We start from the raw sequence: 27,092 nt of genomic DNA, 5'->3' as shown, positions 1-27,092 counted from the left end.
AACTGTTTTTATTTTTATAAAATAATTTATATATCTTATGAAATAGAGCAATTACCATGATCAGTTTTGAAAAGAAGAAACCAGAACCAGCACAAAGAAAAAAAGCACTAGTAGAATGAGCAGGCCCTGATTTCTCTGATCCCCAGGTTAGTGTTTTTTGGTCTCTACCATACTTCTAGAACAATTCCTGAGACAAATTGGTTATACCTCCAAAGAACTTAATGAGGGCATTTAATGAAAGCAATAAAAATACAGAAATAACTACCTGATATACCAGACTAATTTTAAAGATTTACTTACTTATTTTAGAGAGAGAGAAAGTGTGTGTGTGGCGGGGGAGGAGGGCGGAGAGGGAGACCCAGAGAATCTCAACAGACTTCCTGCTGAGTGCAGAGCCCTGAGGCCGGGCTGGATCTCACACTGAGATCTTAACTCATCCAAAATCAAGAGTAGGATGCTTAACTGACGGAGCCACCCAGGTGCCCCTGATATACCAGAGTAATTTTAAATTTAGTTTTGGACCTCAGGTCTATCTTTATTTACCTGTTACTTTTTTTCTTGTATTATAGCCAGATAATTTTTGCTTTCACAATTAAAAGTAAGGAGTCTATTTAAGATATGACTTTTCAGCCCATACATTTTTCTCTAATAATTTACCTCCAGCCTCAAACTTTTTCCAGGATTTCTGTTAGGGGACAGACCTCTTTCTGCTTGTGGTCTAGAGAGACTATCAAGGAGAAATGAAATCGCATGTCCATGGAGCAAACTAAATAAAGCTGTTTGTTTTTAAACGCTTTATTGCATCAATGCTAGTCTCCTTAGAGGAATACAATCAGATTAGCCATGTTTTGGTCACTGAGAAGATAATACATTTCTGAAAACTCACAAAACAGTGAAGCATGCAGATTAGGACTAGTGATGCTTTCATCTCTTTATGGAACAGTCATGGCAAGCAGTACAGTACATCATAAGAGCCTTTACTGCAGCTGTACAGCTTCTAAACTGCAGAGGAGAGATGAGGCAGACATCAGAGGAAATCTCCAGGCAACTGCAGTCAAACATTACCCAGGAAGCTGCAGGTAGGACAGCATTACATAAAAGCTCAAAATTGCTTCAAAACCTGGCCTATTGAAGTATACCATTCAATTCACATTTTTTTTTCATTTACAAGGAACTTACACACATTTAAGAAACTTATTTCTATGTTGATTCCCAATCCAGTTATTTGTGCTCTTACAGAAAACTCTGTATTAGGTGGTTGTTGGTTGTTTTGTTATTTTGTTACTTAAAATGTTAAAACCTACTTTCATTAAAAAAATGAGAATGACATCTGTATATAGGATGACAGTTTAACAGAAAGGTAGTTGACTTGAAGTGTTGAATTAGGAATGAAAAAATTGTTCAATGTCTCCTTTAAAAAAAAGCATAATGATATAGATATAAGTGATGGTTTAGTAACAACCATGAATGTAATAATATAAAGATGCCAGTGTTTTGGGATCAAAGACTGACAACAAACTAACTCTAAGAAATCAGCTATTTTAGTTCATTAAAGTATTTTTCACAGCTGCTATGATGTGTCTAGCACTGATTCCAAATTTATCCAGTAATTCACTAGGTTTCCCAGATTGAGGCACTTCTGACACTGCCAGCTGATGAACCAGGATGTCAGGCTCTCTAGAGACAGCTGCACATACAGCTTCTCCAATGCCACCTTCCCGGTAGTGATCCTCCACTGTGATAACCTGGCCACCTGTAGCTTTTGCATTGGAGATGATGTTGGCAGCATCCAGGGGTTTAATGGTAAATGGGTCAATGACACGGATAGAGATACCTTGTTGAGAAAGACTGTCAGCAGCTGCTAAGGCTTCGTGCAGAGTGACTCCAGCTCCAATAACTGTGACTTTGTCATTAACGCTCTGGCGGATGACCTTGGCCTGTCCAATCTCAAAATTTTCTTGTGGGGTGTAAATAACTGCGGTTTCTGGTTGGCTGGTCCGAATGAAGCACATCCCTTTGGTATTGGCAGCCAGATAAACAGCATACTCTGTCGAGATAGCATCACTTGGATAGAAAACAGTACAATTGGGAATGCTTCGGAACATGGCTAGATCTTCCAGGGCCATCTGGGAGGGCCCATCTTCACCAGTGGATACCCCACAGTGGGAACCAATAAAATTGATATTGGTTTGAGATATGGCTCCCATTCGTATCTGATCAAATGCTCGGGTCAAAAAGGCAGCAAAGGTACTGACAAAAGCAATGGTTCGACCACGGGTGGCACAGCCTAGTGCCACACTCACCATGTTTTGTTCAGCGATAAAACACTCAATAAAACGTTCAGGGTGTTCTTCACTGAATATCTCGGAAAAGGTGGAGTTTTTTGTGTCACCAGCCAAGACAATAACTCTTTCGTTTGCATGGCCCAGTTTCGCCAATGCCAAACCGTATGCTTTCCTAGTAGCTACCCTGTCTCCAGCCACATAATCAGGCAGACAGGTCATTTTCACATTCCTGACGTTGACTGGAGGTGAGTCTTCCACGGGAGGTTTCGGCGTGAGATTCCTGTTGGTCTGTATCTGACTCTCAATTAGTTTGATGATCGCATCTACTCTCTCTTTTGGCACGGGCTTTCCATGCCAATCTTCCGCATTCTCGATATTCGGAATACCTCGGCCCTTGAAGGTCCTCGCCACTATGGCCGTGGGCTTGCTCTTCACCTGAGCTGCTCGCCAGAACGCTTGGCATAACGCCCCCACATCATGCCCGTCCACTAAGTACGTATTCCACCCAAAGGCTTCACAGCGATTCTGATAGATGTCTGTGCAGTGCTCAAGGGGCGTGACTCCACTTTGTCCCAAGCGGTTCACGTCGAAGACTGCCACCAGATTGTCCAAACTGTAGTGAGAAGCGAAGGCCAGAGCCTCCCAGACGGAGCCTTCTGAGGACTCGCCATCCCCCAGGAGGCAGAACACCCGGTAGCTGGCCTTGTCGAAGTACTTGCCAGTGTACGCCATGCCGCACGCGGCACCTAATCCTTGTCCCAGGGATCCCGTCGCCACATCCACAAACGACAGCCTGGGGGTGGGATGTCCCTCCAAGTCACAGTAGATTTTCCTCAAGCTCAGCAAGTCCGATTCGCCGATGGTGCCCAACTCCGCCCAAGCCGCGTAGAGGATTGGGGCCGCATGGCCCTTGGAGAGGATGAATCGGTCGTTGTCGGGGTGCTCCGGGTCTGTGCGTTTATACCTCATGGTGTGGAAGAAGAGCACCGCCATGATCTCCGCGGCGCTGCAGCACGAAGTGGGGTGGCCGGAGCTGGACGCACACGTGGCCCTGATGGAGTGGATCCGCAGGCGGTTGGCCACGTCCCGCAGCACCTGCACGGTGCTCCCGTCGGGCTTGGAGTCGTCTGCCATGACTGCGCTCCCCTGCTTTCCTCAGAGCAAAAGCTGCTGCTGCACCCTTCACCGTTCTGTCGTGCGACCACTGCGCCCTGGTCCCGCCGCCTTCAGGAAACGAGCTCTGCCAACGGCCACTGCGCCTCGAGAGGCTTCGTTGTGTCCCTCGGGACCCAGCGTGACACCGGGGGGGGGGGGGGTGTCACCGTACGCCTCCGCTCCTTCACGCACTGCCGTGTCCTTCCACACCCAATAGAATGGACTTTTTTTTTTTTTTTGGATTAATTTTGTCACTTGCCTATTTAACATTATTAAAAATAATTAAATTTCTTTACACCTTTCCTCATGTTGTAAGTTCAAAAGCGGTCTTTCTTACTTCCATGTGCTAGAGGAGGCTATTTGTGAGGTTGTGCTTTTCTTTTAAAGCATTCAGCATATATCCAAGAGTACAAAGAAAGTCTTTGCTGAGCATTAGTAGAAATGATCCAAAGTCGCTTTCAATCTAACCAATATGGCAACACTAACGTTAACAAAGACTTTCTCGCTAACAAAGAGCGACTGAGAATTCTAGCTCTGGCTCACAGGTGGAAGCACAATGCCTTATTTGACCAAAACTTGCAGGAAGGACAAATGTAAAACTATTCAATGTTAGAATATCTACTACTGCAATTTTCGCAGTAGACCCTAAAATACTCTAACTCACTATGAGTAATTTTTAATACAAAGCTAATTTAACTACACTCGTTATGAAACTTAATTTGTGACATTGAACTCTCCTAGCAGGTAAGGGTCATTGCATGACATCGGAAAAATAAAAAATCAACAGTATATTCCTTTTCATGTTGCGAAGGTCAACATCTTGATTCTTGAGCAATGGTACTTAATATTGACTTGACATCAAAATCACGACATAGAGAACCACAATGAAAGCAAAATTATGCTTGGGCTCCACCCTAAAATGAGTAGTTTGAATTTATGGGAGTAGAGTCTGGGAAGCTGTATATTTCCAATGTGCCTGTTGAGTCTAATATTTAGTTGAAGTTAAGAATAGATAAATTGCAGATAGACTTAAGACTGGTGGTTTATTTTATTTTATTTTATTTAAGATTTTATTTATTTATTTGACAGAGAGACAGCAAGAGGGAATACAAGTAGGAGGAGTAGGAGAGGAAGAAGCAGGCCTCCAGCTGAGCAAGGAGTCCCATGCGGGGCTGGATCCCATGACCCTGGGACCATAACGGAGCTGAAGGCAGATGCCACTCAGGTGCCCCAAGATTGGTGGTTCTTAATATTGGCTGTAGTTTAGAATCATCGGGGGATTTTAAAAATCCCATGTCCAGGCTGCATTTCAAACAAATTAAATTAGAATTTCTTGGTGATGGGTACAGGTATCACTAATTTTAAAAGCTTCCTAAACCATTTCGATGTTCAGTCAGGCTATACACAACTAACTCAGTGTGGTCTTGCTACTTTTCATATTCTCTTACATTCTATCTCAGAAAAACATTCTAAATATTATTTGTTACTTGAACTAATTCTACCATTCTAATTTTTAAGGATACATAGTAGAGTAAACTGTCATGGTATGATAGGGTCATCTTGGATTCATTGCTCCTCATGCTTGTTGCAAATTAATGTTTGTTTATCTTTTTAGACAAATAAAGGAAGAGAAAATAAAAACATTTGATTAGGGCTGAGAGTAAATATGGGAAGTATTCACAGCATCATGATAGCATGCTGCTAGGGCCTGACAGGAAAACAGTTATAACAAAAACAAAGGTAGCTCACCATTATTTTGCCTGAGGAGAGCTCTAATAAATCCAAATAATTGGTAAATAACATAGCATAAAAATGATCTATGAAGCAGGGTTCACACGAAAAAAGCATGGGAAATTTAGGAACTTCTTAACATTTCAAGTTACCCAGTTTTTCCATTCATTTAAAGTATTGCACAACTATTTCCCAAAGTATTAAATAGAAAGTTATTAACACAAGTATAGGTCAATTTTGTTAAGAAAAGAATGTCATCTTGGAGATTTAATACCCTAAATAGGGAATTTCCTTTTGTCATTCAATGAGATTGTGTGGGTTTTTTATACTACAAAGAAAATAATATTTTATAAATTACTTGTAAAACATTTAAAAATGTTCTGTGACTTTTAAAGGGAAGTTTAGACAGTTATATATAAATTATTAATACTTTCTTTAAGCATGTAATCCTTTAAAATATATTTTAAAATATACAATTGAAAATAACCATGTAAACAGGAAGTATACAAAATTTGGTTATGCAAAATCACCCAATGTGGCTATGAATACAATTTAGTCAAATAAATCAAAGAAATGATACCATGTTCTATTTTCTCCATTTAGAAGAGGCTATTACTGACAAAAGTCCTGCCAAAAAATTTTAAACCAACATGTTAAAAATTTAGTTGTCTTGGAAAAAGTTCATCGCTCATTTTAGAGGTCATTTTGGAAGTTTTCTGCAAAATAGGAAGAAACTATGTGTTTATTTTGGCTTATTCATGTGAAGTAGGGATTGGCAAACTCAAGTGCCTAATGTGCTAGGAGGTACCATAAATAGGAGATGAATGTCGGATATAAAATAAGAGGATTAGAGTGGTTTATGACAAACTGGAGAATACAAGTCCACTTAAAGACACTGAAAATTGAAAAAAATTGTGAACCCTTTTTGGACAAAAAAACCTATCTTGAGTCTGCTGGGTTTGACCCCTGATTTAAAGTCTGTTAAAAATAAATTAAATGTATTGTTTTGTCTTTGTTTAAATTTTCCACTATAACCTTTTTTTATGGTATTTGTTTAATAGTGTGTATTCATAAACGTTTTTTTTCAAGTATTTGTAGTAGTGTGTATTTCAAATGAAAATAAAACCTAGCAGGATCACTTGTACAAAGAGCTGTGGAGGGAAAATGTAAATAGCAGGAACTGCTATTCTAGTATGATTTCTACTGGGCTGCAGTAGAGAAAATGAAACATACATACAGATTACTGATTACTTAGGAGGTCTACACTGATTTGTGAAAATATATATTTTTGCTATGTGAGAGTGAGTTATTATTTAGAGGTTAGAAACATTGAAGTTTCACTTATATCCTACCTGTACTGTTAAATTTTGTTAAAATGGAATTACATGAAGACACACTTGCTGACTTCATCTTTTTTTCTTTCATTGTTTGAATTTGGTTAATTTAGTAGGTTGACTATGGAGCAAGTGAGGGTAAGATTCTTATGTTAAGAAGATTCTTGGTGCTCTACTTACTTGAATTATTGCTTTGAAAATTATGACAGATACTATTATTGTCTGTGATACTTTTTGCATAATTTCCCATAGTTTAAAGAGTTCTTTTATTTTGGGGAGAAAGGAGGCAGGCAGTAACATATTTAGGAAAGTAAATACGAAGTACTTCTTAGATGAATAAATTCTGGGACTGTATCAACTGTGTTTTGGGACAGTTAGCTTAGTTAGTTAAGCGTCTGCCTTTGGCTCAATTTATGATCCCAGGGTCCTGGGATCAAGTCCTGCATTGGACTCCTTTCTCAGCCTGGAGCTTGCTTCTCCCTCTGCCTGCTCTCCCTGCTTGTACTCTTGCTCTCTTTCTGGCAAATAAATAAATAAAATCTTAAAAACAAAACAAAACAAAAACACTGTGTTTTATATTGAAAGTTGCTAAGAAAGTATATTTTAAAAGCTTTCACCACACAGAGAAATATAACTAGGTGCAGTGAAAGATGTGTTAATTAATCTTACTGTGCTAATCATTTCACATTATATACAGTGTATTAAATTATTACATTGTATACCTTAAATTTACACAGTTTTGTCAATTATATCTCAGTAAAGCTGGGGGGAAAATAATGTGCTTCTCTGCTAAGCCTATTATCTCTTAATCTGGTTTCACTGATTTTTTTTTTCTGTTCTGCTTTTTGAAATAGCTATTAATTTAATAGTAGTAGTAAATGGTGGACATTATTTTGCAGTGCTAGATTTTACTTTGCTAAAGTCTTTTAAAGAGTGTTGGATTTTGTTCTATCAGGTAGCTTGGTGATCTTAAGAATTTTAAGTTTATTAAGGCAGACAGACATAAAGTAGGCTTCACTCTGATGTTAGTTTAGCTAACACAAAAGCATAGCTTCTCTGAGGTTTCTCCACTGAAGGCCCTGAGTGTTAACATGGATTCTCCACTCTCGCTGGTCAAGACTCAGATGTGTCGCAGCCCTATGTGAGCTTGGGAAATGTTTTTATTACTCCCAATTTTCACTTGTCTGGCCTTGTAGAAGTCCACCTTATACAAGGACACCCCTTTGAAGATGTCTGGAGGATGCTTGCTTTGGCAGCAAATATACTGAATTTGAAGATTTCTGGAGGTCTTTCTCCAGGCAGTTTCCATATTGTAAGCATTTTCCCTCCAAAATTCTAGACAATTCAGCACTCTGGAGCTCCAGCCTCTCTTCCCTTACCTCACAAGTCTGTCTTACCCTGCATAAGATAGTCTTCCCTGTAACGCTGTCTGGAAAGTGCCTCTCGGAAGATGATATGGCTCTCCTCATTTGTGTTTCTTCTTCAGGATTAAAAGTCTTGTACTGTCTGTTTTCGAATGTGTGAAGACTTATATAGTTTGCTGTGTATAATTTGTCTAGTTTTCTAGTTGTTTATAGCTAGAGGGTCTCATTCCAGTTACTCTGTCATCACTTCAAATGGTATTTGAAAGTGTTTTGAATGTTAATTGCTTGTATGGGGCAGATACTCTCCATTCTCTATTGTCTTTCACATAGTGACATTACCACTCTGACCCCAAAGACTTTGGAGTTTGGGATTCCTATCTGTACCAGTTATTAAACCACTTTGGTGTCATTTAAAAAATATGTCCCCCAAAGCTCAGTCTCATAAAATCTCCTTTGTTAAGATCTGTTAAAAAAAATCATTTTGTTACAGTCACTTGAATTTTCCAGAGAAACTTAGAACTGCTGTTAGACACACAAAACAGTTTCCATTTGAATGGTTTTAAATTAAACTCTCTAGAACACATCAACTATATCTACCTTTCTTCTTATAAAGGGTACATGACGCATTAACCTTTTCTTTGATGACTAATGGTCATCATTATAAACACTGGCTATTATACTTTATTGAAATTCAGTCAAATAAATCAAAATAACTATTGAGAATGATGTCTGAGGAAGGTTATTTCAGTGTCTTTGTTTAGAATAAATGTTCAATTTTTATTACTGTATTGTAGTATATTTTTCAAGTTATATGGCTATGGTAACAAAATAACCATACAAAAAAGGAAGTAGCTCCAGGAAGATTTAAGTTCATTTCTCCTACGTATAAATGTTCAGAAGATGGTGGAAGGTCAGCCTTGTCAGGCAGCTCTGTGCAATGGGCCTTACAGAGCCCCATGTTCTTTCTTTCTCTCTAACCAATCATTCCTTCACATATTGCCTCATCTGCAAAGTGGAAGGTAGAGATTGTCCTGTCCACTTCCTCTCTCCATAGAAAAGAACAAACAAGCAAACAAAGAGAGAAGAAAGGTAATCAATTTCTTTTACAGGTAGTGATCAGAAATTATAAATTTCACTTCTCATATTCCGTTGGTGCAAACTTACTTGCTAGATACACCCAACATTAAGGGATATTGGGAAAAGTAGCTTTATAGCCATTGCTCTGTCAAAACTTAGGGTAGGGGTTTATAATACTAAGACAAAAAGGAAGAACCGATATTGGTAGATAATTCAAAATGTCCGCCGTATATTAATATTTAACTTCGGCTATACTATGTACACAATCTTGTAATAATGTTTATTTACATTGTTTTCAAGTTCAAAACAGTTCATCTTCAAAATAGTGCTTTCTATGCTTAAGAACCAAAACAGATTTTGTTCACTAAAAAGTAACAATTTATTCATTTCTTTATTGCATACCTGATAGATAATAGGCTTATGTAATGCTCCATAGGTGAATCAAAGATGGTTCTTGTCCTCCAGATACTGGACTTAAGCCTAATAGAAGAGAGGGAGGCACACACATACTTACAGTAGATGCTTATGGGTGCCAAGTGTAAAACCAGGCCAAAGGAATTCTCTCAGCTAGTAACCAGGGAAGGTGTCACCAGAGAAGTAGTCCTTGGCCTATACTTTGTAGAATGAGTAGAATTTTGGTTAGCGTAAAGAAGAGAGGAAGTGAACAAAGTTATGAAAGCAGAAAAGAGAATTTCTAATCAGACAGGAAAAAAAATTCATGCTGAGAAACAGTGAGGGGGAAAGCAAGAAGCCTGTTTTTGAAAATACCCTGAAGCAGATCCCAGTGGACTGTTTCTCAGTCTTCTTTTGTTCTCTTGCTTTTGGGTCAAGGCTGGTACAATAGAAAGATTTTCATCATCTGGATGTCTTGGTCATTGCAGTACTTTAGAAAATTGCTTTGATAGGGTTAGGAAAGATAGACTTGTAGAAAAAAATAAATGTAAGGAAGATGCAGCTATCGCAACACTACACAAGTCAGTTGATAAAGGACTTAAGTAAGGAGTTCTTTGTATTGTTAGTGCCATAATATATACATATGGTCCTGAACATTACATCTAATGCAAGCAAATGGAATTATTTGACAAGACTGAGAACAAGAAGTGGAGAAAGCAGTGGATCTGCTTTGGCAAGTGTTTGATGGGTCTACTGAAGCAGAACAACTTAAACAAAAAATTTACAGTCTTACAGTTCTGGAGGCTAGAAGTCCAAAATCAATGTGTGAGTAGGGTTGATTCCCCTGAGGTCAGTGAGGAAAGGATCTACTCCAGGCTTCTCTCCTTTGCTTGTAGATAAATGGTTGTCTCCTCTCTCTGGCTCTTCATATCCTGTTCCTTCTATACATTTCTGTGTCCAAATTTCTCCTTTTTATAAAGACACTTATTATATTGGACTAGGGTCCACCTTAATGATCTTATTTTGACATGATTATTTCTGAAAAGACTATCTACAAATAAGATCACACTGTGAGGTAGGAGTTAGCACTCCAACATATCTTTTGGTGGGGGCACAATTCAACCCATACTGCTTTGTAACAGCATAATTCCCATATTCTCACGGCATCCTCCCTGTGTCATAATTTGCATGTCATATGCAAATTAATCTTTTTGTCAGGGATGAGTCATATTGAATTAGGGGCCCACGCTTCTCTGGTAGTGACCTCATCTTATCTAATTACATCTGCAATGGCTCTATTTCCCAATGCGGTCATATTCTGAGGTACCAGGGGTTAGGACTCTCACACTTGCAGCCTAGACTTAATGACTAGCCCTTTTATTTCATTTGCATTAACACATAACTAATGACACCACAATCTTTGATCACTTTAAGCATGAAATTCAGCTGTTTTCAATCATCAAAATTTATAAAATACACTGTTTTCAAAATTCAAATACTGTAGAATGGAGTAAAATTTTATTTTCTGAGCCACTCCAAACTCAATCTTTGTTTTTAAAGATTTTATTTATTTATTTGAGAGAGAATGAGAGAGAGAGAGAGAACACAAAAAGGGAAGGGTCAGAGGGAGAAACAGACTCCCTGCTGAGCAGAGAGCCTGATGCTGGACTTGATCCCAGGACTCCAGGATCATGACCTGAGCTGAAGGCAGTCCCTTAACCAACTGAGCCACCCAGGCACCCCTCCAACCTTAATCTTAATCTCATTAACTACCAACAATTTATTGTGTATCCTTCTGGATATTTTCTATGCATGAATAACAATATATACAACATTTTTCCACATAGGTTACACATAGACTGAAATCATTCTTTAAAACAGCAGCAAATAATTGTTCAATGATATGACCAGGAGATGATAATAGCACACAGAGAGCTTTATTTGGCAGCAGCTTTGACAGATTTGCATTGGGAGAGGAGTCCTTCAGTTCATGACATCTTCTAAGGCAATGGCGAAGGTCACCACTCAGAGTAAGAAGAGGGGAATTAAAGAGAGGTTTTGGAGAGGGAGCTGTGTGTCTAGAAGATGTCAATCACCAGCTTGTGGGGAGATTCTAAGAACTCTGAAAGGCAAAAGTAGCTTGGGGTCTTTATAGCCCCAGAGTTCATCTTACTTATAGTCAACTGATATCCGGTGATGTTTGGATATGCCAAGCAAGGGGGCTCTAAATGGTTAAAAAAAAAAAAATCTCCTTTTCTGAACTGTGTTTCAAAGAATCGGATGCATAAAAATTTGAGTTTGGCCCCACCTGGTTTTGTGTTACCAGATCCCAGCCTGCTATGAAGGTGAACAAAAAGGCCCATATACAGGGGCCATCCTTAAACCATTTACATAACAACTCCCTATTGAAAGACATTTTGTAATCTCTCCCCAGAAAACATTGTTACAAACAGGTCAAGAGAAAAATTATATCATGTATCTAACAAAAGGCTAATTTTACTAATATAATCAGTATTTCCAAATATAAGGAGGCTAAAATGATCAAGTAGCGCAGGCTACTCCAAAACCAACCCCCCGAAACGATAGAAACAGGAAGGGATTGGTGGCTGGAAGTAGAATCACAACTGTGAGAATCCCGAGGAGGATGGGAACTAGCAAATGATGGGGTGGGAGGCAGGCAGAGAACACAACAGTCGCCTGGGAGGAGGACATCTGTGGCAGCTGGGGGAGGATCTGGAGAGGGTGTAATTTTAGCTCCTGTCTCTCTTACTTCACCTTAGTAACGTGGAACATCAGTGGCCTCCCAGTATCGTGAGGCACTAGCAGAGAAGATAGAGCCCAGCTAAAGTAAGGTGCTGATGAGAACAGGTACAGGAATGTTGGTTAATGCCCTTGGACCTTTGTGCTTCTTGGCCACAAAGGTTCTGCTGTCCCTGGAGCTCTCTCCTCTGAGACTTGAGCCTCTTGTCTTCAAATTTTCCAAAGAAGACACAAGTTGAGAGTATTACTTTCAACACTTCTTCAATACACATTCTGGGACAGGAGAGTTGATTCCATCAGCGAAATGTGATGTCACAGGTTCAAGAAAAAGACACACCGAAGGAGTACAACTGCTTGAAAAGAATGTTAAAAAAAATAATAATAATAATTAAATTGAACAACACATGCCACATAAAGTGCACTTATTGGAATGGATGAACTAATTTTTTTAAAAAGATTATTTATTTATTTGACAGAGAGAAGGAGTACAAGCAGGAAGAGCAAGCAGGCAGAGGGAGAGGGAGAAGCGGACTCCTCGCTGAGCAGGGAGCCTGAGGCAAGGCTCCATCTCAGGCCCCTGTGATCAAGACCTGAGCCAAAGGCAGAGGCTTAATGACTGAGCCACCTAGGCACCTGAAACCAATAATTTTAAATGAGCAAATTTCCTCATGGGTTGAGAAAGAATATGGTAACAAAGCAAAAGGGTAAGAAATTACTTTAAAAACAAAATAGATATGTGTGTGTGTGTATATGATAAATATATAAGACATATGTTAAAAAATAAAAGTTGAAATGAAAAGGACAACAGATGGAGCATATAGCACGATGATTATATTAAAGGATAAAGTAGTAAGTTGGAAGGTCAAAATAGGAACTCACCCAGGGAAAGCAGAAATTAATAAAGAGATAGAAAATATAAAAGAAGGGCTAAACGGTCTGGAGAATAAAATGATCAATCCAGATAATACAAATTCCAAAAGGAAATTGAAAGAAACATGGAGTACCAATATATATAAGGAAATACCAATACCTTGAGACACTATAGTGAAACTGAAGAACAAAGGCAATAGAAATCATTAGAAGATTCCATAAAGTAATCCACTCACAAAGGAACAAAAATTATACCAACATGAGACTTCCTATTAGTAATACTGGATTCAAAAGACAATGCAATAATTTATTTGCACTTAAAAAAGTTTTAATACCTTTTGCAGTGAAAGTATAGCTTATGGACAAAAGTATACATAAAATATAATAGAGTACATAAAGAAAAATTATAATGCAAACACTAAGATATCCACCACTGAGGTTATGAAACATCACTAGCCACTTATGAAAGTATCCATGAAAAATGTAGTGCAGCTCATTTGAACTTTTTATAAATGGAATTTTACTGTAGCCAACATTCTGTCTACATTTTTTACACCATGATTAGAAATTTATCCGTGTTTAACCATAGCTATAGTTTGCTCGTTTCACTGCTCTATGGAATTTACCACAGATTATTTTCCTAACCTTTTGTTAAGGGACAACCAGATTTTTTCCTAATTTGGACTATTATGAGAAATACTACTATAAATACTTTGTTTATAAATCCTGAGATGCATGTGCCAGAGTTCCTAAAGTATATGTTTGGGAATGACAATACTGGGTTAGAGCATTTCAATGTTTTAGAGATTGTCAAAGTGGTTTTCCAAAATCCAAACAAAAGCTTTCTCTTGAGGTCAGGAATACGACAATCATGCCCACTATCACCACTAATAAATGCACATTTTTATCATATTAAGGAAATGTTTGTTCTATCCCTGTTTGTATGTATTTATAAAATCTATAAAAACTGAGCCTATAATTTTAATGTGGGAAGATATTTGAGTATCGTTTTTAAAAATCATGATGGGACTATGAAAAGTTTTCTATTCCTCTGCATCCATTTTGATAGGTTATATTTTATTCTAAGATTTTGCCCATCTTTATTTAAGTTTATTTGGTCATAATTCCCTTTATGTGTACATAATATGAAGTAATGTCAGCATGCTTTAATTATGATATTGGTTAATTGTATCTGTTCTAATTTTTTAAGTGATCCTGTAGGAATGTATCAACTTTACTGTTCTTTAAAAGGAAACAAATTTTGAACTTCTTGGTCTCAATGTGTATATATATATATATATATATATACACATATATCTGTATATATATACTACTTCAATAATTTCTGCTCATTATTTTATTTTAATTTCTTCTTTGAATTTCTTTTGTTGTTGTTGTTTTTTTTTTGCCTCTTGATATGGATTAGTTCAGTAATTTTCAGCCTTCCTTCTTCTCTCATATTTCCATTAAATCTCCAGTAGTTACACTAAAAAGGGTAATTACAGGGATGCCTGGGTGGCTCAGTGGGTTAAGCCTCTGCCTTCAGCTCAGGTCATGATCCCAGGGTCCTGGGATTGAGTCCCTCTTTGGGCTCTCTGCTCAGTGGGGAGCCTGCTTTCCCCTCTCTCTTTGCCTGACTCTCTGCCCACTTGTAATCGCTCTGTGTCAAATGAATAAATAAATAAATAAAGAGCTAATTACTGCTTCAGGTGTATCCCACAAACTCGGATATGCAGTATTTTGTTATTTTTTTCAGCCCCAAGCATTTTCTAATATCCATTATGATCTCTTTTTTAACATATGATTTATTTAGAAGTATAATCCTTAATTTCTAAGTATACAGAAATTGTCTAGGAAATTGTCTAGCTACCGTCAGTCAAGCTAGAGTCCCCAATCCTCCACATCTGGTTGACCTCGATCTCTTTATCTAATCAGGTTCCTGATCCTCCACCATCTTCCTGGTGATATTTGATCACTGTGGACTGTATCCCAAAAATCTTGCTAGGTTGGTTTAGCCAGAATGCCCCCTTACTCCTGATGTCTCCTCTTAGCAATTTTCCATCCACCACCCCTCATCCTGCTCCTTGGCTATAAATTCCCACCTGCCCAAGCTGTATCCCCCATTGCAAGTCCCCTTAGCAGTGATCCTTACTGCTATATAAGCAACCCCCCCCCCCAAAGTCTGCCTCACCATCCTATAACAAGCCTCTTGAATAATTCTTTTATTACCAGTCTCTGCTCCACTCTCATTTTCAAGAGGATCTCAGAGACAACCACGTGTAAAACAACTTTTCTGCCTCTCCTCCCTCTTTATTTTCTTCAGAGTAATGTTAGACTATTTGAAATAATAATACTAGTTTTATTTATTTACTTACTTATTTCCTAACCCTCGGAGTATCCCCAAAGTCTGGCACACAGTAAACAATCAAATATTTGTTTAATGCATATAGGGTCGGTGGAATCCTAACAAGCACAGGTAAAACGCAGACTCTTACACTGTGAGAAGAAAACAAACAAACAAACAAACAAAAACCTAGGTTGGAAGGGGCCTTGGGTATGTAGAAGGGCCCTTAACAGGTGAGGCAACTGAGACCCAGTGGGGGAAGAGCCCTGCTCAGGGTAACGGAGGTGAGCAGAGGGTCTTTTGCCACCCTAGGACGTGGGCCGTCTTCTAACAGTCTAATGGCGAGGGGGCCAGCGTCTGCGACGCAGGAACCTCCCAAAGGAGAGCCTCGTGGAAAGATGCTGTTCAGCTGGAGGCTGTGGGTCAGGGTAGATGATGCGGGAGATCCTCGCCCGGGCCGGGGACTCCACTAGCCAAGAGCGTCTAGCGTCGGTAAGCCCGGCTCAAATGCCAGGCCTCACTGTGGACACTGGGCCAGTTTCACCCTCACGTCCCAGGCCCCCTCCCATCGTGTTTGGCAAACCCGCCCAGGAGGCCACGGGTTGGCCCCGGGCTGAAAAGTTCACTACGGGATAAAAAGACTCGGTGTCGCTTCCCGGGGACGTTTTAGAGAGACGTACTTCCCCCGCCCCTTCCGGCTCGGTCCGCCCGGTCTTCTCCCGCAGCCACGTGTGTTTAGGCTGCGCGCGTTTTATGAGTTGCGGCGGTTGTTGGTGGTTCCGTGGTCTAGGCTGCCGGGGTCCTGCAGGGCCGTGAGGACGTCACCATGGTGGGCACCCCCTCCCCCCCGCCCCGCTTCCCTGAACCCGCTTGGCGCTCTGGAGGGAAGGGGGGTTCTTGGGATGCTGGAAGAGGGGACCGGGCTAAGTGATTCTACCGGTTCGTACCCCGGGGTGAGGGATGCAGGGTAGGCCAGCCCCGAGGTGGCTGCCTGGCCCAGCGTCTGGATCTTGAATAAAGTTGGACTTCCGGGTTCGGAAGCGTTCCCAGAGCGCCCTGCCCCTCGGGAAGAAGCCCTCCCCGTTTCCATTTTCTTGCCCCTCATCAGTGTGAGGGCTGCGGGAGGAGTGGGGCGGGGCGGGGGGAAGGTCGGCAAAACTTGGGAAAGTGTCACCTCTGTATTGGTGTGCCACCTCTTGCCCGTCTAGACCGCTTGGGCTCTTTCTTGGTGGCTTATCGCCGACGTCCGCGGACGCGCTCGCTCCCCACAGCCTGCCTCCGCACCCCCGCCCCACTCCTTTCAGGGCGCTCAAACTATTCTGTTGTTTTTATTAAAAATTGACTAGATGCAAAAGAGTGGTTACTCGTACTGAACGAAGTGAAGTATAAAGATTAGTAGTGTAAGGAACTCTCGTTTATCCATTACCCCGTTTAGGAAGCAAAACGTTTCAAAGATGGTTTGTTTCCTTCCTTGGATCTGTAACGTTCGGGAGCCCGCAGGTAAACACAATCGAAATTTTGTATTTATAGTTGCCTAGTTTTTCTTTATAGCTGCCGCTTAACATTGTATTTCAAAAACGGATGTTTTCTCTTGCATTTTAAAAAATTGATTAAAATTCATTATAATGATTCTTGACTAGGAAAATGTTTTATATTCATTTTCAACCAATTTTTAATAAAAACAACAATGTAAAAAAGTTTATAATTTGGTAAAAAGTTATGATACTCTGGCCACAAGATCTTTTGTCCTCTTTGTTCTTTTTTCTCTTTCTTCTTTTTGTGTGCCTGACATTTTTGCCTTTCACATCCGTACAGGCCTTTTTTTTTTTTTTTTGCTTTGGATCATACGTGTTTGTATATGTATAAATTTAGTCTTTTTCACTTATCATTGCACTTGTGCTCTTTCCAGCCCTTTATAATTCTTTTATAGCTTTTCCATTTCAGAGTGGAACATTGACATATTAGATAAGATTGGGGATTGGTTGGCATTTGAATGGAGTTGTCCTTGACTATAAGAATTTCAATTTATCAGGCTGTATGGTAGGGGATTGCCTTGCCATAAGAATTAAAGGAGTAGCATAAAAATTTGTTTTAACTAGCACATTTGCCAAAAAGGCTAAAAAGGCAGCAAATGTGTTTTCAGTTTTGTGGTACATCGCTAGTGGCTCTGCTGTGCCCTTTCTTGAATTTAAGCTCAGCTTCATACTGGAGGTTTTCCAGTTTTTTCTATCAGTTACTCTAAACTACTTTCAGTACAGTTTAGAATGTGGGTTATGGAGTTCCAGAGAACTAAGTTTGACAACCGTCTTTGCTAAATTTTGATCTTGGTGAAATTACTTAACCCCTCTAAGTCTCAGTTGTCCACCCATTAAAGTGGGATAATCATAGAACTGCCTCATAGAATTGTTGTGAAAATTAAATGTAAGCCATTCAGCCTAATGTCTGGCACCTGGTAAATGTAATTTAATTGTTGAAATTAACTTTAGTAATAGTTGTAAATTTAGAGTAGAGCTTGTAGTTGTCTACTTTTGTTACTTTGCTCATTTATTTTTTTCTTATTTTGAACATTTCCTGGAGCTCTACAAATTCATACCTTTTTCTTTGATCAGAAGTTAATTCAACCAACATGAACAGTCTTTTCATACTAATTCATCCCACCCAACACTTCTTTATTCTGAAATGTGAAGTTTTTAGGGTACTAAAAATTATTAATTTGGTATGTACTATACCACAGACACTCTGCTATATTCCTTTTTGTAGAAGCCTATTATAAAGTTTAAGCATGCTTATTTTTCTCCAAAGTTAGATTATAAGACATTTAAAAGACATTTATAAGACATAAAAATGCCATCATCCTCCCTCGATTTATCTTTGCATATTACTGTGGGCATTAACTATTACCGACTACCTACATATTCTTTAATGACAAGATTTTTGTGCTCTTGGACTCACCTATAAATGTAAGCTGAAACAACAAATCAACTTACTAAATTTTGGTGGTGTTTTTTTTCCCCAGCTGCATTGAGATATAATTGACTTAGAACACAGTATAAGTTTAAGATGTACAGTGTTATGATTTGATATACATACATATTTTAAAATAACTACCACAATAAGCTTAGTTAATAGATCACATCACATAGATACCAGTTTTAAGATTTACTCTTAGCACCTTTCAAGTATACAATACAGTATGGTTAGATCTCAAGAACTTTACTCATCTTATAACTGGAAGTTTGTACCCACTGACCAACTTGAAACATTTCTCAACCCCATCCCCTGGCAACCACCAGTCTGCTTCCTGTTTCTATAAGGTTTTTTCCTATAATTTTTTTAAAAATAGATTCCACATATATGTAAGATCATGCCATATTTGTCTTTTTCTGTGTGACTTACCTCTCAGCGTAATGCTTTTGGGTTTCATCCATATTATTGCAAATAGTGGGATTTCCTTTTTTATGACTGGTTGATAATCTACTGTGTATATATAACACGTTTTCTTCATTTGTCAAAAGACACTTTAGGTTGTTCCCATGTCTTGGCTATGATAAAAAAGGCTTCAGTGAAGAGAGGTGCAGTTACAACTTCAAAATAGTGATTTTGTTTCCTTGGATATATACTCAGAAGTAGGATTGCTGGATCATATGGTAGTTCTATTTTTAATTTTTTGAGGAACCTCTCTGTTTTTTTCCATAGTGGCTCTATCAGTTTTTATTCCCATCCGCAGTGCACAAGTGTTCCCTTTTCTCCATATCCTCTTCACCGCTTACTATCTGTCTTTTTGATAACAACCAAGAGCTTGTTAGATTTTTGAAGGGAAGATAAAATTGAAGTCTGCATTAGAAAATTAATTAAGGTATTCTTAAGGAGAGCATTGTTTATGAATGATTAAAATTATATGAGATAATTCACACTTTTAAAGACCATTTTTAATATTTTTAATTCACAGTGGACACTCAGCAAATGTTGACTTGGGGCATCATCCTACTTCTTTTTTACTTCTTTCAGAGTATTATTTTCGATCTAATAAGACATGTTTTAACAATATTTAAGGAGCCACTGTTGAGAATATAAAACACAAGTAAAAATGACTTGTAAATATTAGAAGGCTCATCAGTGCAGTTTAATATTAGGTACTACGTGGCAAATGCTACCAAAAGAGAAAGGTTCTAAGGTCCAGAAATGTTCTTGGCTATCTTCAAGGAGGAGGTAAACTTGAATTTGAAATGGTTCTTGAGAATTGGGTGTGGTTTAGAAAGAAGTATGTGTTGAACCATTAAGTTCCTACTGGAAACTCTAGCTAATGATTGTCACTGGTGTCATATTTATCTGTAAAGCAGGGAAAATTCACTGGATTTCTTCGTGGTAGACTCACTGCCCCCAAAAAAAGAAAACCGCAGCTTCTCTTAAATAATCCATCTCATTTTTGTCTTGTCATTAGTGACTTAGTATATCATACTTTGATATTTATTTTGGCATTTAAAATATTACCCTATAGTTTTCTCAGTTCCAGGGATGATTAGTTTTATACTTTTTTTTTTTTTAAAGTATTTGTGTACCTATATGTACCCTAAGTGCCTTTGATGGAATGATTATTTTTCTAGGTTTCTAGTTGCAGTGGGTAGTCTAAATGGCATTTTTGTCTATAGTTGACCCTGGATTCTATATTGACCTTGATGGTCTTTTAGGAAAAGTTCCTTTTTATTATTTATGATTTTAGCAGGAATATTTGAACTATATTGCCCCTGAAATACCTCTTTCTGTTTCTGTGTTTGAATAAACTACTTATGTGTTTTCTTCTGTTACTCTCAATTATGAATCCAAAGAAGTTTAGAATGAATTTTCTGAAGTGATTGCTAAAGGTTGTAGGTTACTAATACTAATACTAATTTCTGACTGGAATATTTTTGTGGTACCAGAAACTTTTCAAAGTAAGCATAGTTACTTAAAATAATACCTTACTTATTACTTATGCTTATGGAAAGAAATCCTTAGTTACACTTATGAAAAGAAATGCTGTTTTTGCTTTCTTTCAAAGTTAAAATATAACTATTATTCTTCTGTAGCAAATGCACCTTTTTTCCTCCGTGCCCAGTTTTGTTTTATGTTTACATTCTATACTATTCTATGAGTCATCAAATGCTCTGCAAGTAAATTTGGAGAATCCCTGACTGACAGAGATTAATTGCTTTTCAGTTAAGAGATACTTAGCTTGATTAGACTGTTTAATACATTAACATTTTATTGATAGGATTTTACTTTAATTTTCTTTGTTGAAGCGTTTCTTTTTTATTTTAATATATTGAAAAAATATGAACATGTTTTAAAACTTAACAGGTTATATTGTACATATTTCTGTTCCTTATATATATTCATATCCTGCCTTGAGGCAACCTTTTCATGAATAATACAAGGAATTACAAACTACAGCTGAGTCAGAATATAAATTCAATTTCTTTGTTTCTTCTTTTACTAAGTCTTGGAGGTTCTTTCCTGAGACTTCTTAAGCTATGAGGACATTTTCATACTCCAATGTTATCAAAATTTTTCTTGTTCTGAAGAAAATTCTTTTTAAATCTTTAAAGGAAATATTTTTATAGACTTGGATATATTGCTGAAACAGTGTTACACCTCTATAACTTTAGCTGTTTTTTAGCAGCCTCAGAGAGCATCTCTTTTTCTTGGGGTTCTATGACCTTTACTTGGTTTTCTTTTTCTTCTTCTTTTTTTTAAGTTTTATTTGTTAGGATATATGGAATAAAGATATCTTTACAAAGGGTACACTTTGCTTTATTATTTTCTTCGTTTTTGTCTTCGTCAGTTCTCTCTTTCTGTGTAACAAGTTGTCCCAAAGTTTAGTGGCTTAAAACAACAGCATTAATTACCTCACAGTTGCTGTGAATCAAGAATGAGGCATATGGCTTACCTGGATCCTGTGCTCCAAGATCTCTCACAAAGCTACAGTTAAGGTATAATCTGAGGCTGTGGTTTCATCCCAAGGCATAACTGGGAAACATGCACTTCCCAGCTCACTCATATGGTTCTTTGTAGGGTTTATCTCCTAGTAGACAACTGGACTCAGGACCTCAGTTCTTCACTGCCGCAGACTAGAGGCCTGTCACATTTCTTTGTTAGATAGGCCTCTTCATGGGACAGCTTACTGCATGGCAGTTGTGTTCTATCAGAGTGAGCCTAGTGAAAGAGCAAAAGAGAATAGGCAAGGTGGGAAGCCAGAGTCCTTACAAAACCTAATCACAGGATTGGAGTTCCTTCATTTGCCATATGTTATTCATTAAAAATAAATCACCAGGTCCACACTCTAGGGGAGATTTACTTAAGACATGAATATCCAGAGATGGAATTCATTCTTAGACATCTTAGAGGCAACCTGCTGTGGGTTCAGAAACATTTTTATTGATTCATGTTTGCTAGGTAAACTTCATGTACAAAATATCCTTATCATACCTTTTTTCCTGCACCCCCCACCCCACATGTGCAGAGAATAATACAAAAGAATGCATATACAGACATATCTTAGAGATATTGTGGGTATAGTTCCAGACTTCCCCAATAAAACAAGTATCACAGTAAAGCAAGTCGATGACTTTTTTGGTTTGCCAATGCCTTGAAAAGTTATATTTATACTATATTGTGGACTGTTAAGTGTGCAGTAGCATCTGTCTAAAAAACAGTATAAATACTTTAATCAAAAAATAGTTTATTGCTAGGGCACCTGGGTGGCTCAATGTGCTAAGCCTCTGCCTTCGGCTCAGGTCACGATCTCCGGTCCTGGGATCGAGTCCCTCAATGGGCTCTCTGCTCAGCAGGGAGCCTGCTTCCTCCTCTCTCCCTGCCTGCGTCTCTGCCTACTTGTGATCTCTCTCTGTGTCAAATAAATAAAATCTTTAAAAAAAAAAATCTTTAAAAAAATAGTTTATTTCTGAAAAATGCTAACCATCATCTGAGTTTACAGCAAGTTGTACTCTTCTTGCAGGTAGGGGCTTTTGCCTCAATCAGGCTGCTGACTAATGAGGGTAGAAGTTGCTGAAGATTGGGGTGGCTGTGATAATTTCTTAAAATGAGACAGTAATGAGGTTTGCCACATCAATTGACTATTCCTTTCACAAACGATTTCTTTGTAGAATGCATTGCTGTTTGGTAGCATTTTATCCATGGTAGAACTTCTTTCAGAATTGGAATCCGTCATCCCAAACCCTGCCACTGCTTTATCAACTATGCTGATTTAATATTCTGAATCCTGTGGTATCATTTTTAACATTCTTCACAGCATCTTCATCAAAAGTAGATTCCATCTCAAGAAACCACTTTTTTTGTTCATCTATAAGAAGCAGCTCCTTACCCATTCAAGTTTCATCATGAGATTGCAGCAAAATCAGTCATATCTTGAGGTTCTTCCAGTTCTATTCTCTTGCTCTGTCTACCACATCTGCAGTCCCTTCCTCCTTCCTAGGAGTCTTGAAACCCTTGAAGTCATTTATGAAGGTTGGAATCAACTTCTAAACTCCTGTTCTTACTGTATTTTGGCCTCTTCCCATGAATTGTGAATGTTCTTCATGGCATCTAGAATGGTAGATCCTATTCTGAAGGTTTTCAAGAATTTATTTTGCCCAGATTCGTTTGAGGAATCACTGTATATGGCAGCTATAGCCTTATCAAATTTTTTTTTAATAAGACTTGAATGTCATAATCTCCTTGATCCATGAGCTACAAAATGGATATTGTGTTAGCCGGCCTGAAAACAACATTAATCTCATTATGTCCATTGGAGCTCTTGGGTGACCAGGTGCATTGTTAAGGAGCAGTCATATTTTAAAGTGAGTCTTTTTTTCTTAGCAATAGGTCTCAACCTTGAGCTTCAGATATTCAGAAAACTGTGTTATAAACAGATGTGCTATCAACCAGACTTTGTGGTTCCATTTATAGAGCACAGGCTAGGTAGGTCTCCCATAATTCTTAAGGGCCTTAGGATTTGAGGGATGGTAATTGAACACTGGTTTCAGCTTAAATTTACCAGCTGCATTAGCGCCTAACAAGAGAATCAGTGTATTTTTTGAAGTTTTGAAGCCAGGCATTGACTTCATTTCTAGGTGTGAAAGTCCTAGATGGCATCTTCCAGTAGGAGGGTATATTGTGTACATTGAAAATCTTGTTTAGTGTAGTCACCTTCATTAATTATCTTAGCTAGATTTTTCTGGATAACTTCTGTATCAGCTTCTGTATCAGCACTTGCTGCTTTACTTTGCACTTTTATGTTATGGAGACTGCCTCTTTCCTTAAACTGCATGAACCAACCTCTGTTAGCTTCAGATTTTTTTCTCTAGCTTCCTCATCTCTCTTGTCCTTCATAGAATTGAAGAGAGGTGGGCCTTGTTCTAGCTTTGGCTCAAGGGAATGTTGTGGCTGATGTGATCTACCCAGACCGCTCAAAACTATGAGCAGTAAGGATATTTTCCTTTCTTATCATTCCTGTGTTCACTGGAATAGCACTTTAAGTTTCCTTCAAGAACTTTTCCTTTGCCTTCACAACTTGGCTAACTGGCACAAGAGAAAGGCCTAACTTTTTGGCCTATCTCAGCTTTGTACTTATCATCCTTATCAAGCTTAATCTCTAGGTTTTTATTTAAAGTGGGTGATGCATGACTCTCCCTTTCACTTGGACACATAGAAGCCATTGTAGGGTTATTAATTGGTGTAAGTTATATACTGTTTTGTTTCAGGGGATAGATCTGAGGAGAGGGAGATAGATGGGAGAATGGCTGGCTGGTCAGTGAGAGTAGTAGGGATACACAAAGCATTTATTGATGAAGTTTGCTTATATGGATACAGTTCATGGCGACCCCAAACAATTACAAGGATAACATTAAAGATCACTTAGCACAGACCTCCATAACAAATACAGTGATAATAATGAAGTTTGAAATATTGCAAGATTACTAAAATGTGACATAGGGACATTAAGTAAGCAAATGCTAATGGAAAAGTGGCATTGATAGACTGCGTTAATGCAGGGTTGCCACAAACCTTGTTTGTAAACAAAACAAGACCTTCCCCCTCCCTCCCCCACAATATCTGCAATGCACAGTAAAACAAAGCATGCCTATACTGTTGTATGATGGTTTCACATTATTTTTCTGTCCCTATAACCACCTTCCAGTGCCTTTCTGGGGTTCAGAGTGGCAGTTACCTTGCCTAGGTGTATCAAGAAGAAAGCAATAAGTATTTATTGGCATATTTCAGTAAATATTTGTTGAAGGAATGAATACATATGTGAATGAGGAATTGGTGGTCATTTTAATTAATTCTGCCAGAAGTTTTACAGAGGAAGTGACTTTGAGTTGTATTTTATGAAAAGACAAGGAAGGAAAGGATTTTTCAGATAGAGGTAACAACCTCAGTGTTCAGAAGTTATGAAACAGCATGGTGTATTCTGGAAATGGGGAGAACTTCAGTAAGAATGGGATGAAGGATGTTTTGAAGAATGAGTTATGCTGGAGAAGTACGTTGGGGGTAGATTGTTTTCTGCCTTAAGGACTTGGGACCTCACTGTGAGCTCGTTAGCAAGGGAGAAGGACTTCACTAAATAAATGTTGTAGGAAAATAGGCTCTGCAACTTCCATGAATGTGAGTGAGAATCTGAAGGCCATTCTAATCATGAAAAATCATGAGGCTGAATTAAGGCAATAACAGTAGTTTTGAAGAGAAGATTCTAGAAGCCTTTTTGAGGATTAGGTATGTAAAAGACCACCAGGTGTCCCCATAGAACCTTTTTTTTCTGTAATAATGTATTTGTTTTTCTGTGAATAACAATTATATTTACTACTCTCCCTTACGTAACCCAGTGATTAAATTTTGACGAATGGTATGTAAACGGAAGACTCCAGCTTCTGAAATTTTGCTCTTAAAGGAAAGGGGTATGCCTTTTGATTTTCTTTTCTACTTCTCAGTGGTTAGAGTTTAGACTTGGATTAAGTCATCTTGAACTATATAGATATATAGGAGGTTATACCCTTAGGATAGTAGGTGGAAGGAGTCTGGATCTCAGGACTTTGTGAAGCAGAGCCTCCAGCTCCTGTGTTTTACATCAGAGAACTAAACTTTATCAGATTACGCCATTATTATTCTGGGCTTCTCTTATAGGAAGCCAGATTAATTCTAAAATAAAAACAGGTCTGATAAAATACAGAATTATGTAGGAATAAAGAGTTAACTGAAATGTCGAATTCAGTGGACTAAATGAATTGTGACCTTGTTAACTGGCATAAGGTTTGAAGGGGAAAATAATTTGTTCTTTTTGGGGTGTGCTAATTTGGAGATGGCTTGTATTCTTTCTTCTATTCCTGTTTTTCTGTGAACCCAACTTTGACTTTGTTTGATTCAGTGCTCACTCTGTTCCGTGTCCAACTTCTACAGTGTCAAGCTCCCATGAACATCCTATGTTCCTTCTACCTCCCCACCTTTTTAAACTATAACACAATTTTAAAAATTAACATATAATGTATTACTTGTTTCAGGGTTACAAGTCTGTGAGTCATCAGTCTTACACAATTCACAGCACTAACCATAGCACATACCCTCCCCAATGTCCATCACCTAGCCACCCCATCCCTCTCACCTGCCTCCATTCCAGCAACCCTCAGTTTGTTTCCTGAGATTAAAAGTCTTATGGTTTGTCTCCCTCTCTGGTTTCGTCTTGTTTCATTTTGTCTTCTCTTTCCCTATGATCCTCTGTCTTGTTTCTCAAATTCCTCATATCAGTGAGATCATATGATAATTCTCTTTGACTGATTAACTTATTTCTCCTAGCATAATAGCCTCCAGTTCCATCCATGTAGAACTGTAACACACTTTTAACTCTTGTCTTCTCACTAGAAGCATTCTTTTACCTACTTTGAAGATAGAAAAGTTAAAGAGCTGGGTTTATTGACCCATTCTGTGCCTTTCTTTATTATATCACTGAAGAGTAGTTTCGAATATATCATTTCTGTTACGACAATGGAAACAAATGCCATTCTAATCATTTAACAGGTCTGCGTTCTCTCCTAATTCCTAGAGTAGTGTTTCTGGCTTTTGGTATTTCTTATACTACTGTTTTTTAAATTTATTTCTAAAGAAATTTTTTAACAGAAATCACTTATATATCTGACTGTGTATGTCATGTGTCTTCCTAATTTTAGCCTAAAGCCCTAAAGGGAAAAATTGTAGGACGGGAAAAAAAAGTCATCCATCCATATAGTAGAAGAGCAGCTCAAATTACAAGAGAGGCCCACAAACAAGAAAAAAAGGAAAAGTAAGTATCTTTTTATCATTTGTATTGCATTGGTGTAAAGCCCGTTAACACATTTATTTTTCATCAGTATTCCCTTCTCCCCTTAAGGAATATTAAGTATGTTCGGTGCGCTGAAGATAAAACAGTGAACAAGGATTCAGCTCTTCTAGCGCTTACCTAAAGCAGAAACATACACTTCAGTAGGTTGTGATGAACATAATGAAGAAAAAGGAAAAAGAATTATGGGTTCTATTCTATACAGAATAATCATGTGTAGCTTATATGGAGAAGTTCATATTGGAGCAGAGAGCTAAAAGATGTGAAGGCAGGACCTATGTAGATAAATGTTGGACATATAGGTTAAAGTACTTAGTTGTCTATTAGATATATAGAAGGAGATACAAAATGGGAAGTTGGATATGTTGGGTCTGGTGTTCAGAGGATTGATTAGGGATGCAGCCCAGATTTGGGAGTCACCAGTTTCTAGATGGG

General features: G+C 38.2%; 2 protein-coding genes across 4 annotated transcripts in view; one reads left to right on the top strand and one right to left on the bottom strand.

The window, feature by feature from the left end:
- Positions 1–759: 759 nt before the first annotated feature.
- Positions 760–3,566, bottom strand: TKTL2 (transketolase like 2). Of its 2 annotated transcripts, XM_032331027.1 has the most exons (2): positions 1,835–3,566; positions 760–1,073 (listed from the first exon to the last, which is right to left on the bottom strand). In XM_032331027.1, exons 1-2 carry the CDS (start codon positions 3,417–3,419, stop codon positions 925–927), a joined length of 1,734 nt encoding a protein of 577 aa, XP_032186918.1. In that variant the 5' UTR covers positions 3,420–3,566; the 3' UTR covers positions 760–924. The 2 variants fall into 2 exon arrangements, with proteins under 2 accessions (XP_032186918.1, XP_032186911.1); XM_032331020.1 differs by having other exon boundaries at positions 980–3,566.
- A 12,426-nt stretch (positions 3,567–15,992) lies between these two features.
- The window catches only part of TMA16 (translation machinery associated 16 homolog), a 35,476-nt gene continuing 24,376 nt past the window's right edge, over positions 15,993–27,092 (top strand). The window contains exons 1-2 of one of the 2 annotated variants that reach the window (XM_032332618.1): positions 15,993–16,142; positions 26,509–26,621. In XM_032332618.1, the coding sequence (XP_032188509.1) occupies positions 16,140–16,142; positions 26,509–26,621 (116 nt within the window). In that variant the 5' untranslated portion in view covers positions 15,993–16,139. The remainder of the gene's footprint in view (positions 16,143–26,508; positions 26,622–27,092) is intronic. The other variant, XM_032332617.1, reaches the window with a different exon arrangement.

This window comes from Mustela erminea, chromosome 2 (genome assembly GCF_009829155.1).
Source record: "Mustela erminea isolate mMusErm1 chromosome 2, mMusErm1.Pri, whole genome shotgun sequence".
In the NCBI taxonomy this organism is placed as follows: domain Eukaryota; kingdom Metazoa; phylum Chordata; class Mammalia; order Carnivora; family Mustelidae; genus Mustela; species Mustela erminea.
The sequence above is the reverse complement of the archived record's forward strand: the minus strand, read 5'-3'. Positions and strand labels throughout refer to the sequence as shown.